At 37.2% G+C, this 18,187-nt stretch overlaps 1 protein-coding gene across 9 annotated transcripts in view; it reads left to right on the top strand.

Annotated features, from left to right (window-relative positions):
• Positions 1-18,187, top strand: part of Cmpy (crimpy) — a 253,083-nt gene that overhangs the window by 6,026 nt on the left and 228,870 nt on the right. For all 9 annotated transcript variants that reach the window (XM_077399403.1, XM_077399237.1, XM_077399148.1 and 6 more), the window contains one exon: positions 2,460-2,602. In XM_077399403.1, the coding sequence (XP_077255529.1) occupies positions 2,460-2,602 (143 nt within the window). The remainder of the gene's footprint in view (positions 1-2,459; positions 2,603-18,187) is intronic.

Below are 18,187 nucleotides of genomic sequence, written 5' to 3'. Positions count from 1 at the left end.
AGTAAATCGAATAATATACAATGTTTTTCAAATATAACGATTTCTTTTTGATGCACTTTACAAAGTCTATTTTGAAGAGCTACATCGTCTCGTTGAAGTTATTCCGAGCGTGGTTATTTATTTTTGGTTACATTCGAACAATCCTTGTTTTTTAAATCAAATATTGTGATTGGATTTCAAATTCATGATAAGTAAAAGTACTTTCGCTTTTCATCTCTTTAATTCGAACGGAATTAAATTTTTTAGTTGTCAAAAAAGCTGACGATATTTTGTGATGTTTCGCAGGCTCGCAAAATTTTTCTACGAAATGACGGTACACAAAAGGAACTCGGAATGAAACTCCATGTTCAACGGCGTATTGGGAATCTATCAGAGAATATTTAGCATGCAACGCTATTGTTGGCCATAGCAGTTGATATGCGCATTAGCAATTGTCAAACGGAATAATTTATATTTTTTTTGCCGCGTAAAAATATATATCAGTGCATCATTAACCATACGGGGTTCATTATTCTTTTTTCAGGATAATTTTGACCATTTTATAAGTGATTACATATTAATTAAGGCAAGTAATGTGAGACATATTTGTGGCACACTTTTAAATATAACAAAAACGCTATATTGTTTAAATCACTTTTAAAGCAAAATGTATAGAAATAGAAAAATATATAGATACGTAGATATAGCTTGAAAATCTAAAATTTAATAATTTTGCAATAATTGTGCAGGTATAATGGCATTAATACAATTACAACATCGCTAATTATTTAAAGTTAACAATGTATGCTTGCATTTCATCGTATATATATCAATTTTTAGTCTTCGTTATATGTTACCTTCTTCCCCATGAGCTATGTTCTTGCGTTCTTTCTTATAAGAATGTGCAGGACTGAAAGCTATATGTATAGTAGAAGTAGATTGTTTCACGGGAAGCGGCAAGGAACATAGATGGAGGAGAATACACCCTCGTCTTCACTACCGCTGCTGAGACGGCGTAATAAAATTCCTGGTTGCAGTTGACAATTTTCCGCGAGATTATTTTCCGTGCGGTGTGCCGCAGGCTGCGCCTTAAAATTCCTCCCCGTCTTTTTTCCCTCAGAACTTTGTAAGACTATGCTGTGTGCTGCTGAGCGTGCCGCGCGCGAAAGTGATATGCACTTGCATAATACGTAGAAGCTTCTCAATTTCTTACATCTTGATTCAAGACAAGTTTCTTCAAAATAAAAATGCAAATGTCATCGCACCTGCACGAGAATTTACACGTCGGATCGTAAATCTCACAATCTTATAGCAATGCGATTCCTTAAAAAGCTAAACGACTCATCGATAATTACAAGTATTGTAACAATTGTCAATTGTTACAAATATTGATAGTTATAGATATATTTTTCTACACGTTTTCATATGTATACATATATTGTTATGAAATTTGAAACGCATTTGAAATGTTAAAACGCCAAATATAACATAAATCTGGCGGTAGGTATATTACGAGCCAAGTTCGCTATTTTTTTAACGTGAAATGTTGAGATTGTTATAAAAAATTTATTCAAGATCTAGTTCGTTTTCATACATTCACCTATGTTTCAGAAGATTTTCGCTAAGCTGTTACTCGAAACTTTTATTTCCTAACAAATATAATAATAGGCTTATACTCGGGCTTATACCATTTCGAAACTAATGGCTCACGTCATTATCCTAAGCCGTTTTTAAAAAGAGGCACAGGCAACTGTATTCTTTCGTTTTGCGAGTTTAAGAAAGATATAAAGCTGTTATAACTGAGCGTTTTATATCTTTAAAACGTTTGTCAAGTCCCTTTGTCGCCCGCAGGATTTCTTACAAGAAAACAAATGGCCGTACATTCGAATCGAAGTAAACTGGTTAGCTGCGATGCGCATATAACTGCCGCTTATTCGTTTCGTCTATCCTTTTATATGTTGGCAACAATTTTCCATTATTCGTTTTTCGTCGATATAAAAAAAAAAAGAGAAATAAACTGATCCTCAGTGATTCTGAGGCCAAGCATTCCGAGAGCTGAATATATTTCCGATACACGTTACTAGCGAACAACAATAGCAGCGAGAGCTAATAATACCATTCGTTTGTATCACGTAGAAACTAACTTTTCTCGTTTCTGTTTACGTATACAAAATTTGTATAGCGGCAAAAATTAATTAAATATCTTCTTTTTACATATTATTCTCTTATTCTAATATCTCGAACACGAAAGATGAACGTATGAAACATTGGGTATAGGAATAATTTTATTGCCACGCAAAAATGCATGTGACCCACGTAGGTGGTTTAATTATAACTTTCCGCTCGAGTTATTTTATAAGCTTGAAGTTGCCTGTCGCGCGTAAACTGACTTGATTTGTGTATCGAGCGTGTTCCGACAGCTATAATCCCCCCCCTGTATACATATATAAAATGATTGACCGAGTTTTATGTGTTTGCAGGTGTTGCAAAGTATGTGCGCGTGTGGAAGGCGAGCCTTGCGGCGGCCTCTTTGGTTTTTCGGGAACCTGCGCCGTCGGTCTGCAATGCGTAATCATGAATCTGTTAACTCGCACCCGAGAAATGGACGAGGGCGTTTGCACAAGTGAGTATTCACGAGAGAACTTTTATTTAAATAAAGATTTTTGGACAATAGAGAGATTTCTAACATAAATATCAAATATATTTACTTATTTCGGAACAAGTGCGTCTCAAATTCTTCACGATACAATTACAATGCCAATAGAAATGCTAATAAAAACATCCTCGATGTGATATCGTCCCTTCGTTGCAATTGGATAAACTGGCAGCGAAATATATAATATCAATCGCCAGAAATAAATTTTTATTAAAGATTTTTTACTTTTAAATTATTATTTACACTAAAACAAAAAGCTGACGTTCGCAATTTTTACTTTTATTTTTATTTTCAAAGTTTTTTGTTAAATTTCAAGCAAGTTTTAAATATCAATGCCCGTACGATTTAAAATATTTATTTTTCTAGTAGTATAATATATGTGTTAGTTTTATTATAACCCTGGGGGACAACGAGGATTACTCGTGTGTATATTTTTCAGCGTGTATGTTCGCGATAAATGTACAGAAATAATATTATGATTGTTTTGTCGCGAGTAGAATGTAATGTCGTCCGCATTTAATAAGCGCAAAATCGACAATAAATCTCTGTGTAAAAGGTTTCTGAGTACGTATGCGTTGATACGATTATATCGCGTATGTTTCATCATCCTTTCGGTTTATACTCTATCGTGATGCTATGCGTATTCATGAAGATAAATTGGATAGCTCGATATACGAGATAAACTACTAATCATGGGTGACGAATGATGATTTTACAGTTACTATTTCACGATTTTAAGCCGTATAATAATAGTACTATGATATACTATAGTGGAAACGATATTAGTGGATACCTTGTTTTATATTTAGTAATATATATTTATATATTGAAATCCGTGATATATTGTCTTGGAGTTTTCTTTCTTCATAATATATGATAGTTATTTTTGCTTGGAGCGCGTACGCGCATATCCATTTTATCTTTTCCAATATGCGACAAGGTCAGATAAAACAATCGAGGCCGTTAGCTATATGGAGCGACATAATGATTAAATCAATAGTTATTATCAATTTTCTAAACAATTAGAAAATGCACGATACTTGTTTAATGTAGTCGTTGTAGTTTCCGCAGCTGATGCTAGTAACATCAATCCAAAGCGAGTTCTAAAGTGAAATTTCGTGCTGTTAATATTCCGCGGGATGTTTATATAAACCATGCTTATAATTTATATTAAATAGCAGTTGTATGAGAGTGATATTCCGTATAGCGTATTAGACAACATGGTAGATATTTCTATTTTTAAACCTGGACATACTAAAGCACTTTAAATCGATGATGTCGTTTTTATTCGAGCAACTTCTACCGTTTGCCCGAACGAAAAAAATGTTACAGCGGTCGAGGTCACGGAGAAAAAGATCGTGTCGTTGCAGTTTCTGAAACTTGCATAGGGTTCTCCAAATGGAAAAGTTAGTTTAGGCAAAGTCATGTTTGCGTGAATACATTACTTTTCACTTAGAAATTTTCTACTGCACCTTGCATGTGTCAAGTATTGACTCCATTCCCCTATAGGGCCTATCGTATATCTATGAGCCAAAAAATATCCAAAAATACTGGTTTACTGTTGATACAAGCATATTTGAATTTGTACGACACGCGTGTGAGTCATATAAGATAATTTTTCAATTTTTCTGGAGACATTAACTTAAAACTACTATAAAATTACAATAAAAATATGTACTATTTTTAACAGTTAGATTACAATATCTTGAAGTTTGCGATTAAATTAAATTTGGTTGTAATTTTTTGTTAAATTTTTTCTCTTTATGATCTTTATTGTTATTTGCAAATAGTGACAATTTCTACAATAATTTTCCTTTCTGCGTTTACGTCAAACCGAAAAAATCAAAACCACGCGAATAATCTTAATGCAAATCTCATCGTAGTATAATATCAAATTGAAATCATTATAATATGTACACATCATCATATTTCTTTCTTACAATTTTAAAACTGATGGAATCATGTAGTTCGATTTATGCATTGTTACTAATTATTATAGTGGAAAGAGTGAAAAAATTCAAAAGTAAAAACTATAATTTTGTTTGCAAAATCTTGCACAATTATTTATTTATACGTATTCTGAAAGATAGATTAACGATAATCTTGAAATTTTCTGCATACTTCTTAAAAAGTTGCTCTTGCTACAATTTTTAAAATTTTTTATATAGAACTTCTGGTTCTCATATTAAATGTGAGCGTAAGCAGAGCAATGTTTAACGATTCCTTGATATGATTTGCGTGAATTCGGTAATTACTCTGAAAAAGGATGCTTGCATGCTTTCATTTTCCAATTTATTGAATAATCGAATCACAGCTGCGCATTTTTCAGGCATTCAGTTTCACCGTGAGTCCGCGTATTTTCTCTTTTTCCTCATCTTTTCCATCGGCTCGATGTCCTTTGGCCTCTTTGAAAGTTCTTAACGCTTTGAACACAGAATCGTGTTGGTGAATCTAGAAGTGAACGATCCCGCTCGCGAATCTAATTGAGCGATTTTTGAACTTGTTGTAACTCGGATTTTCCAAACTTCCAAGTCAAACGACGATTTTAGAGACTGGAAAAGGAAGTAATTAAGGGGGGGCTGCGAAATACTTCTATGAAAAATGTTCTATACTCTCAAAGGCTGAACTTTTCTTCTGTAATAACTTTGTCTTTGTAGAAGAGCTTAATTATTGTAAGAATTGAAATACTAATTGTAAGTGTTCTCACTCGAATTTTACAATTATTTGATTAAATAATTGTGTATATAAATTAGAATAAACAAATCGCGACAATGTCAATCTCTATGCCAGTACATAATTATAATATATGTAGCAATAATAATAATAACAAGTTTAACAAAATATAATAACATTATTATAACAATAACATTAATTATAAGTTATAAATTGAAATTGATATCGCAAATTTACACAATTATAGCCTGTTTCTGAATAAATTAATATCAATTTTGTTTGTACGTGAGTGCATATGCACGCGCGTGTGTATGTTTTAAAAATGTCTAAACGCGTCTAAATTGTTATATAATTCTATATTGCGTATCATGCGATATTCGTGCAACACATTTCTATCCATGCCATTCTGCGACAATATTGTGATAATTAGAAACGAGAGGCGACTCAAAAGGGGATACTGATATGTTTACGTAAATTTCGGATTTTATTAACAGGCTCGGTAGAGCGCGAGCGATTGCGTCGAATATGTCGTTGCCCGATGGCGACGTGCCAATTCGGTTGCTTGCAACAATCGTATACGAATTTTCGCTCCACCAGAATCACATCGGCGATCCTTTAAACCGGCGGGCGACGGAAATACGAAATCGTCAATATTTGACCTGCATTAACAACGAGCGGGCGGCATATCACTTTTGCGTGATGCGCTTTGCGATACCGCGTTGCGCGTGTCCGACTCGATTCGCGCACGCGACGCACGCATCCAGCCGGAATCCGGAATACGGCAACGTACCTAGATTTAGCCAGCGTGAAAACAGGAATGACTGTTTAACGGGAGATTTTTTTTTGACTTGGAAATATTCACGGCTCGTCTAGATTCCCAAAATTGTTACGCCGCGTTTGCGTTTTAAACGCGTTTTTCCGTCAAATGATGAAGCTTTTGTTCAATGCTATCCGTGGAGACGGACGCGAAATAATTTGTTTTGCGGCGTTTAACACGTCAATGACGGACCAGACACACGAAAATGGATGCACTTGTTTCGAGAGTGATATATACCTGACATTTATGATACTTCACGTTCAGTATTTGCATCGAGTGCTACAACAAATTAATTATATTTGTTTAATGCCTCCGCTTTGACGTATAGCATTGTTATTTGGACGGCTGCCACGTAAAAGGTATCGAAACGTCATTTCAATTTTAATAATATTGTGTCGAATACATTTTGAGAGAAGCTTCGCGTCATGATTCTGTCGAGCTTACAAAACCTTTGGTGATATATATTATCATAATTATTTTGAATATATAGAGACGAAATGCATTTTATCCATTATATAAGATACATTTATTCTGAAAATAACGGACACGATATATTTATTTATATCAATATTTAAATTTTTATTTGCTACTGCCTCGTTAAGCGAATTTCGCAAATAATATAAAGACATAAGTTATAGTCCTGACATTCACTTCCATTATATGGTTGATGCGTAATACTGCGGATGATGTCTTTGTAATACCTGATGGCTGTTCACACAGAATCAGTATTGTAAAATTAGTTGCTGTTCTCTTGTTCTCAAAGCAGAGAAACTATCTCTGTTTCATGTGCAGAAAGGCAGTGTAAAGGGTCGCGCTATAGTCGCGGAGCTCAAACTCGAAACTGTCTTCAACTCGACACTTTCGGTGAACTTTGACACCGGCGGCATTTTGGAACGCTTCAATAATAATACTGCTCTTGTGAATTATCTTCTCATTATTATCTTAAAGCAGACGGTAATTGAGTTAACCCGATTCGATCTCTTCCGTGTGCCTTATACGAGATACTCGGTCGCTTATCTTCTTCTCTCTCTTGTTTCTTCGTGGAAAGTTTTCCAATTTATGTTATATTTCAACACCTTACTTCTATTATTAGTTCTGCTTCGCTTTACCGAATGACGGAAAAGATAACAAATTCTCAAAAACAATTTCATTAAGCTTGTCTATCGTTTTCACGTTAATCATTGAGATCGCGCAGTGAGAGATTCAAGTTTTTCAACCGGAAAAGAGAATCGTGGATTCTAGCGAAGTCTCTGTTCTTATTTGGTGCCTCTCACGAACAGGACACGCTTTTGCACTCAAATTTTGTGCACGTCGCGAACGCGAGCTGCAGCGACCGTCCGTTTTAAGGACGAACTCGTGTACGTGTCTTTGGAAAATGAAATTGCTTCCGATTTCGCTCTCGCTTCTCGTGATTTCGCGCCGCGGGAATGGATTAGCCGACTTGGGCCTGCCAGTGAGTTTTGCATGCAGCGAAATCGGCTTAAGTCACCGTAGTAACAGCCGACGCGCTACCTGGAAATTGCTTTAGATTTTGCAATATAAATGACAGGTGAAAACGATGACCTAGGAACTATTTTCATTTACAATCTGTTATGCGGATATTCACCTATGAAATCTGCATTTATATGACATCGTGTTATTTACTTTGTCAGTTATTCATTGGCCGGCAAGCTTTCTAAGCGACGAGAGTTTGTAATCCTATCGTTGAGTTATTTACGTAAAAACAGGTTTTTATTTTTAAAATAATTGCCTGATTTTTTCTTCAGCGCGCGTGTTTATAATCCAAACTTTCATTAATATTACATAAGCCAGAAAATTTTTAAGCAGTAGAATAGTAATACGCGCATATAGATAATTTTTAAATTTTAAATTAAGTTTTGCAAATATATACAAGTTTCTTAATGTTTACATCATTAAGACAAAAACGCTTTAAGCTGAAATTATTAATTAAATTAAAACATGGTTATTGTAACCGAATGAATAACGAAATGCTTCACTAGATCGAAGCAATCTCCGAGGAAAGAAAAAAGAAAAAAATAGTGCGCGTATCGCAACAACGAACGGAATGCAGGGTGAAATAACTTTGTTGTGTGCTATGCCTTGCGTAGTTATGTATTGAAATACGACCAAAGAATCACAGTTGATTCAGTCGCGTGACTCGTTACACGCGAGTCAACCGGGCAAAAAGGAAGAAAAAAAGAAGCGTTATCGCCAGCGTTCCGCCCGCATGGTGCTTGTATATATGTATATACGTGCAATCGGCGAATCAACCGGGCCACGAGATTTCAAAAACGAACGTCAATCAAACGGGTCACCAAACTGTCGCCGGGCTAACATGGTTTTACAGTGACGGGTGCCACCGGTTGTTGTAACGCTGGTGATCGATTTCTTCGTGCATCGACGACGTGCGCATTTAGGCGAGTAACCCCTGTACACGCAGGCACGAAAAATACACTCCCTAGAAAGAAAGAGGGAAGGAGGGAGGGGGAGGGGGAGAGAGAGAGAGAGAGAGAGAGAGAGAGAGAATAATCGATTCGCTTTGCGATACGCTTTTCCTTAGAACCTTTATGCAGAAATGGACTTGGCGATACTGTATATCATCTGAACGTTATATAGCTCTTTGGCAAATCGCGAAGTGACTTTCCCGATTCGACATAACGTGTGATAAAGCATTGTGGGCATAAAGGTCGATTACGTGATTCGATGGAGATACATTGACGTCATTCTGAATATAGATCGGTCATCCGTTTGCTTACAGACGTAATGGCATCTGCATATATAGAGCGTAACAAGATCATCAATGTCTATTTTACACGTAATGTTTTACGAAACATTTACATTTTTTGATAAATTGTTGAAATTTATTGCCTTTAATATTTGTACGAGTGATGTTATATATGACAGAATCAAGTTTATAGGACATATTTTTATAGATCGCAAAGTGCGGTCATTCACAGCTTTATGGGCGAAGAAAATATTTTCTTTTATATTTGAAATAAACTTTTTTCTTTTTTTTTTAAACATATGTAACTTATATAACATTTGTAATATTTTTCTTGTTATGCGTGGCTTAAGGTACGTGAGACTGTTACCGCATTATCAACATCGTAATGATAGAATTTATCGAAAGAAAAATTTTTTTATACACAACATTAAACATCACCTCTTGTGCAAAATTTGCAATATAATTCTAATTACATTATTAAAATTTGAATTTTGAAAGCAAAAGCCCATTGAGAAAGGAAAATAAAAAGAAGAAAGTAATTTTTTTTATGCGGCGAAAGCGTAATCTTGATATCGCGTAAGCTCATTCCACTGATTGCAAACTTGCTAGCTCGGGAAAAGTTGATGGTCAGAGAATTTTTAATCAATTTCCATTTGTAGTCATTTAAGCGTGTTATCTTGGGGGCGGTTTGGCATATTTAAGAAACGAACTATTTACGCATACACGGACACAGGCGCGTACACACTCTCTCATACATTTGCTGGCTCGACCTAAGCCGATGCATATGCACGGTCGTTGCTCGATGTTAGAAGCCCAGGATGCTCAGTATTCATGGAATATCGTTGCTCGAACGTGGGGAGTTGGTAGGGTACAAATTAGTTTAGCCCCCTTCGTATTTGCTTTGCATCCCTGCCGTGGCAGCAGCAGCAGCGGTACCCGCAGCGGCGCATAAAAATGTCCCCGCGTGTATCGAAAGTTTCCGCGTCGTTTCATACGTCAGACACATCGAACGCACGAATATCCCGGCGCATTTTAACTCGACAACTGAACCATAGCTGTCGCGTACATAGGAATTTTAGATGTTGCTTAAGAAATTTCGTCCTACCGTTGAAACAAAGGGTGCATCGTCAAAGCGGTGACAATTCTGCCGATAACGCATCTACGGTGATGTTTGAGTTTGACAGGATTTTGCATACATAATTTCGTTAATGTTTTGTAATGTCGAGAGAGAGAGAGAGAGAGAGAGAGAGAGAGAGAGAGAGAAGAAAAGAAAGAGACAGAGAGAGAATCCAAATTCTATTTTCCGCGAACTGTTTGTGAATATAATTCATTCATTTTCATTTGGCATAAAGTGCTTTGCTGAAAATTCGACTCTGTCGGCAGTTAATAAATTACCGTAACGTGTTGAATGCTTTGTGTATGTGCGTATGGAACGCATACGAAGAAATTAAATGCAATGCCAGCGTATCATTTAATATGTATTCCATAATTATCATAGGGCAGAAGTAGGTTATTTGACTTGCATACGTGTGTCGGATACATTCATTACACAATTGTAAATATGCCTAGCGCATCGTTTGACATTCCGCATAAACAAGATTATTATGGAATATTTTCCGCAAGAACGATTAATGAAACGTCACGTGAATGCCAAAATTTATGAATTGACGTTGACAATACCTGCTCGATTAATATCCATTCAACGTGATTTTAAAATTTTTGTTATAAATGTGATTGGCGTTGTGGAATATTGCTTTATCAGTCAATAATGTTATTGTTGGCTTATGGAATTTAACACTGATTATTAAAATATTATACAAAAGAAATATGAGGAACCTGTTAGTTAAATTAAACACAATTAAATTGATTGAGGAAGACAAATAATCTTTAATCACATTTCAATGTTTCAACGTTATAACAAATTGAATCGACTTATGAGTTCAATATTTAATTATTATTTATGTTTTCCCGTTCCTCATATTCCCTTTCGGAATCGCGCGTGCATTCTGTTTCTGTGTCTGATTTATCTTTATCTCTACGTGCAAGGCGCACAGAGATATCCACTTATGCTTATAGATTGCTCAATATTAGTTTGCTGCACGTACGGCACGTCAGCGTCCGTTTCTGATACGAATCAACGTTTATTACGTCGATTTATATAACATGCGTTTCAATTAAAGCGTAATTTATTTTAATTGCGCTTGGCGATGAAATAATATTTGCCGCGCACGAAAATTTCACGCGTTAATTTAAACGCCGACCACGGGCCCACGAGAAAAATTAAAAATTAAAAAAAAAAAAAAGAAAGGCAATTTCGAGGGGCATTTATCGTTGCGCTAACAGCTATTTCCATCATTGGTATTTATCACCGTTATATTTATAACGCCTGTTGATAGCCTCGGTCGGATAGCGGCGCTCTTGCGAAAATTTTAGGATACCGGTGAGCCGACTGATAAAATAACATTTATGCGTAACACGCCGTGTTTATATGTAAATAGATCGCCAGCGCGTTGCCTCACGTGTAAATTTTTGAACGTGGACGGGAAGACGGAATTTACTAAAGAAATATGTGCGCGTGATATGACGTTTTATGCAAATGGCGATTCGCCGTAACACAATGTATGTACGGTGGACACTTGTGACGTTTCGTCGCGTCAAATGTAGGAAGCTCCACCATAAAAAGGATATCCTCGAAAGAGCTTCCTTGCTTGCGACATGTCACGTAAAACTAATAGTGAATTTATACGAAAAACGATGATACTTAAGCTTCAAGCCCGCAATTATGAAGGGACTTTTAAAAATAATTTCGTTCAAACATATTTGCAAATTTTATTATGTTATATAGACCGGCATAAAGGATAGAAGAGTACCATTCTTCTGATTACTTTTAGTTGTGTTTCTGCTGAGTCTCTTTAAAAATTCGTCAAAATTCATCATTTCCTTTGGATAGTGTTATTTCGGTTTTGAATCTATTTTCAAGTCCATGCAAACTTGGCATATCGCTTGAAGTATTTGCTTGGATAAAGTTGAGATTTTCTTTTACAATTATCTTCCTTCTTTCATCGCAATTTTACATTGAATGTATTAAGCAATCTTTATGTTTCCTTCAAAATGTAAGAAATTCGTTAGTCTTTAGCGCTAATTGAATTTCACTCTGGTCGCAGTTTGAATGCGTGGAAATTTTCAATAAATTTCATCAGTAATTTTCGGAGATGCAAAACGAAGTATTGATATAATAGAAGATAGTTTTAATTTTAAAAATATCGGAAATAGAGCAACTTTGTATCGAATTTAGCTCGACGTTGGAGTTTTAAAAGTCAAGGGAATAGACTACATTTTCGGGGTAACATCTTTTTAGAAAATGTCCCTCTCTATAAGAAGCAAAACGTTATCTCCTGTACAATTTCCTGAACATCATGACAGAAAGCCTATGAGTCCGTTTGGCCGGCAACTGCTGAGGATTCGAGGGGAAGCAATCATTATCCTACGAAATTGCGCAAGGGAATCCATTGAAACGAGACAAAACAGCTTCCATGATACTATCGTCGGAAAATAGGAGAAAGGGAGACACGAAGAAAAAGTGAGAGGAAGAGGGAGGAAAGGGTGATAGCCTAAACGGCGGAGGTATCTGAACATTTACGGACCATTTCCTTACCCGCCTCCTCATAATGACATTATTGCCTTCTTGGGGCTGAATAGTGGCTGGCGGTGGTGGGAAACCCTATCTTGAAGTCGCTAACCACGGTCATTATTGGTTTTCGCTTGGTGCACTAGGCATGTAAATTCACGGGAGTCAACATTCCGGTAAATGTCGCGATCTGTTTCACATCTTTTTGCACGGTAGTCGTGACAAATACGATGATCGGCTCGATGATGTTCTTTATTGCACAGGCAAATTTGTGTCTAAATGAATTCCTTTTTACTTGTGAAAACGTTAGAAAATTTTTTACATCTTCTACAAACAAAACACATAACACTTATAAAGAGCCTATTTTTTGAATCTGTTCTTAATTTCTTAATACTATGGTAGACATTATTAAACTCTATTAACTATTAATTTAAATAAATTATAATGTTAAAACATGAATAATTTGTATAAAATACTTTTTGCCTTTTTGTTTTTTATTCAAAATATAGGTATGTTTGTTTTATATTTTCAAAGTTGATTAATAGAATACTTTTAATCTGTTTTGAAACATTTTATTACTAGATTACATTAGACTACATTTTATTATTAGAATAAAAAACGCTATGATTAAAAAAGAATTGCAATTTCCAGCGAATAGTATTTTTACAAGAAATTGAGAAAATCGATATTATAAGACTCCACTTCAAATATTTAATATTATATAACCTGCTCGAAAAGCGCGCGCGCGCGCGCGTACGCTTGAGCTCTATTCGTTACGTTAAAGTTCGACGATTAGAACGAGTAAGATTTATTTTCTTTCGCTACCTTTTTTTACACTTATATAAGTAGGTACAAAAGAACTTTCATTTACAATTTCCATTACTACGAGGCTTACCGATATTCCTGATCTAAGTAATATTTTCATGTTCCAAAAGTACAAAGGAAGCGTGGAAGAAAAATCGAGTCATCCCGATCTGCTCTTTTAAACTGTCGCTACCCACTTTCAAAAGTTATTAAATCTCGCTAACACATATTGCTGTATTATACATATAATAAAGTTGAAGTGAGTATATATGATTTTTACGATGCAACCGTCAAGATCAGGAATCAAATTTGAACCTTTGGAAATAGAGGACGTATGTTTCATGCTTGCCCGTATATATATATATATATATATATATTATATATGACATAACTGGTAGTTCGCAACTCTTTTACGGTCACGGATTAAAAATAAAATTATGCATGACCGGGTAGAGTTTTAACCGTGAAATATCGACGTGGCAGCGCTATCTCGGCCAGCCACACGTATCTCTCATGCACGATGTATATGTATACGCATCGTTTACCAAGGGACGAAGTGATATCGATAACGAGTAGCCAATGCGAGCGATTTATAAGTATCATCGGTTCTCAAAAACACATTTTTGCACCGTAAATATCGGCCGCGTAACACATTAATAGCGCGTATTATGCAGGAATCACCAGTGCATTGCAATATTTACACGGCTGTGCCGTAATATTTTCCAGTTCACCGGTTGTGAATTTTCTGCTGCATGCAGATTCAGTGAAGTGGATTACCCCGGGCAGGAAAATGTACCAACTTTTACTTAGGCGTTAAACGGTCATAATGCAAATCGCTAGGATACGGGAAATGTGTGTAAAAGCTCGACGGTGCTATGGGCGGTCGTATTTTCCCTCTTTACGCGCAGTTTTATCTGGATGATATGAAAAAAGTTAGTGCTTGTGCATTTTTTTGCTTTCAGATACTCTCAGCTCTATGCTGATACTTCTAACTCGGTCAAGTTTGTAATAATTTTCATCTATGCGTCTATTATACGTAATTTTTTGCGAACGGTTTGCGAGATAGATAATTGGAGCTATCCCCGCGCTATGAAGACGTAAATTATCACTGCAACGTACACAAGTAAACCGTTACACGCGTATAGTGAGCGATACTTGGAGACGAGAATATTTTTGAAGTGGAAAACAATATTTATTGCATATTTTTTGTTTATAACGACGCTTGCGGAAACGAGGATCATATTCATCGCGCGTGATCTCGCGACATATAAACGGTTTAAAATTGCTAGTCTAACCGGAGATGAGAGACGAGGAGGGCAAGGTTTAAGGTTGTCTTGATAAAAATCGTATTAGCATGAGATCGTCACGAAGACAATTTTCAACCAAACCTTTCACGAGATATTTTCACACGACAGAAGGTCTGTAAAGACAGATCGCGAAAAGTCGAGAGCGAGATGACACTCAATTCCTCCGTGACGACGGGGGCAAGTTTTCGCGCGGCGAATTATAAGAAACATGAATTTTGCTTCAGTGCTTTCTTTTTTGTGACAGACATTAAACAGGATTGCCAGAAGTAAACTTGATTTTACCCAGCGAAAGAAGCGCGTCACGCGAGACTATCCGTCCGCGGTATGAGGAGAGCAGGTCGGACAACGACGATCAGGGCGGGGCGGAAATCCGCAACTTTTCCTTAATGGTGTGACGTCACGACACTAGGTAATATGAAACTTCTGAGAACGAATTTAATCGTTTAACGTCATGTAAGAGGGTACTGAAACTGTAAGTTTGTCTGGTGATAAGACGAAAGACAAACAAAATATCCGAGTCATAAAGTTCTATTGCGATTTCACTATATTAACGGCACTATATAAACTATAAATAATAAGAAAACTTTATCATTTTTATATGCAATATTGCACAGAGATTATTGATGTAACGATTGTCGTGATATTTACTTGGTTATTTCGCTGAAACGCGGAATGTTCATCAAAGAGGTATAATCAACGCGTTATCTTATTAGAAATGTCACGAATCGCGGAACTGATCGACATGAGGAGAATTCGCGCGTTAAAACATAATGGTAATTCTTCCGTTTGCGTCGCTATATTAACAGACCACCGATCGAAGCACCGAGGAGCATCAAAACTCACAAAGACGTCGTGTTCTCGCGAGTAGCCGCGACTGTGCGGGGTTGTTGTATCGACAAAGGTGTTGACCTAAAAACCGAGGGGACTCATAACGGGTAAATACCAGCTTTGAGTTAAAGAAATCGTCGAGGCTCTGCCGTGTAATAAACGTGCCAGAGCACTCACGAATGCATCCGCGTACACTCGCGCGAGACTCGTAAAGCACAAACGTCTAACAGTTATTCTCTCCCTCTCTCCGAACCATTGTGCCTCCGTGCTTTTATAGCAAGAGACTCTTTCTCCCCTTTTCCTTTTCTTTTATACATCCAGCAGTAATTGTCACGTGCGGCAGAAAAGCCGCGCTCGGCCGCTTTTACGCGCATTGCTCTATCGTAATCTTCAAAAATCTCGGCATACCGCCATTGGCATCGAGAGAGAAAGAAAAAGAAAGAAAGCGATGCATGTGTGTACGTTACGGTACAAGGGTGCAAACGCTCTTGAATATGTTTTATTCAGCGCTGCAGAGAGATATACCCTTCTAAAGAAAGAAAAAAACAAAATAAAAACACAGCTTTTTTTTAAATTAATCATTTGAAAGGGGACAGTTTAGTGTAGTTTACACTGATATTTTTCATTGAAACTTGATATATTTTATCAATAAATATGAAATCAAAATTCGAATTATTCAGACTTAGAGACATTAAGCATTAAGTAAGCATTAAATCACGCGTCCAGATCATTAGTTGGTTTCGGTGAATAGTGTAATAGTTGTTGTTGTAGATCTTGTGTGCTTATTGGTTTTGCGTTAGTGCAACGTTCAATTGGTACATCACATATCTACATTTGCGGTGTCAGACGGTGCGCTTTGTTGAAATATTCATAAATAAATGATGGTTTGTGGTAAATCGGTTCGGCGCGTATCTCGATATCTCTCGGAGTTTATCGTCGTTTCCACAATTGGCGAGGATTGTTACGGTCTCTCTCCATGGGGAAATATATTAATTAATTAACTGGATACATGCTAATTGATTGGCAAATAGTGACGTGACGAGCTGTTTTAAAAATATACTCTGCCATATATACGACGAGAATTAGACATTTTTGCTTGTTATAATTTTGTATAATTTCGTATTAGTTTCAATTTAGTAATTGGATTGTAACATCAGATTTTCATGAGAAATGCACGTTTTATTTTACGAGACATTTTACGATGCTACAAAAGTATACAAAGAAAAGAGAGGTATATAGTTAAAAATATTTTGTTTATGTTTATCTTCAAATAATTGTATATAAAAAACAATATATTTCTTTTTATTAACTCGAAACTACTATTTTGCTCAACATTCCATGTAAAAAATTTAATTTTATATTATGTTCGGATTACGCAAATTCTTTATTACGTTTGAATCAACCTTGGAATCAAACATAAAATCATTTTCGTACATTTGTCCACATTCACCGCGATTGAGGAAATTCAAAGTTGTATCCTGCGCTCTCTAAAGAGGAAATGAAAAGAGAAACACAGGAAGGAGCCGTAAAGGGTGAAATAACACGAAGGGAAACCGCTAACTACGGTTTCGCGCGTATTGCCGCGACATAAACCGCAGCGGTGAAGTTTTATTTGTGCCGTCGAGCGCGCAACGCGCGATAACATTAAGCGGGGCCAATTTCGAGCGTGCTCGCGATACATAAGACGATATATATAAGGCCGTTTCAATCGCTGAACGCACAATACGAACACTCGGCTTAATTGGCGACGTGGAAGCAGTCGTAAACTGACGTTGACGCACTTTCAGCTCACATTTTGTACGCGAGTATGCCGGATATTCGATTTCCTTCGAGCGGAGCAGTAAAATCCGCGAAGGTTATCCGGGCGTCCAGTTACTTCCGTGAGCGGGAAAAGCTCATTTCGAAAATCAAATAAACCGGTGACGAGAGCCGGTTTCGAAACAGCGAATGTGTTTCGCATGTCGAGGGACACGCAATATAAGTGGCTAGTATAAACAACAGGTTCCGCCGAGTGACGTTGACCCCCCTTGTACAGAGGTTGGCCTTATGCGTGAAGATACAACGCCCGTCGTAGGGTATTAATCTCGCGTATAAAAAACTACACGCGTCCTTCGCCGGACATGGTATACGTTGGTATACGTGGCCGCGCGCGAGAAAGGCATGGCACATGGCACGTGTAAAACGTGGAAACGACCGTCACGTGCCGGTCGGCGACGCTTTCTCGTTGTTGAGTATCTTTTATTTTCTGTTTCGGAACTTCATCGAACTTTCGGTCGAGGTAAGATAGACTCTGTCTCTGTACACGTCGACGAGACAATTCAGGAAGAAGACTCTTTTTCCCCAGTAAGATCATTTCGAGATGTTTGCATAAGACCGTACCCACTTTTCAAGCTCGAGTACAGCACAAGGTCCGACGGGATCTTAAATCCCAGCTCCAGCCCATCGTAGTGGGGATTAACGCGAATACGTGACTTGGGCACGATCGACTCTCGGCGAAGGTGGAGGTCTCGCGTTACTCGCGCATAGGTTACACGTACTACGGACCGCATATTTCCCGGTGGGCGATTGTTGTTGCGAGAGCTGTCGACCCGTTGCATTGGCAGGGGGTTATATACACTGTTACCAGCCGCGAACGCCACTTTCTCAATGTCAAGCAACAAATCTCGAGAACTGCTCGCTGGCTAGGTGGGTTGGATAGGAGCAGGGAGTTGCGCGGGAGTGTTCGCTCGCAATGCTACTAAACAGCCCGTAGCCGTGCGCATGAATGTAC

This window comes from Temnothorax americanus, unplaced genomic scaffold (assembly GCF_048541705.1).
Source record: "Temnothorax americanus isolate GAGA-0224 unplaced genomic scaffold, ASM4854170v1 Scaffold1, whole genome shotgun sequence".
Taxonomy (NCBI): Eukaryota; Metazoa; Arthropoda; class Insecta; order Hymenoptera; family Formicidae; genus Temnothorax; species Temnothorax americanus.
Note: the sequence above shows the minus strand (reverse complement) of the source record. Positions and strands in the feature narration are given on the sequence as shown.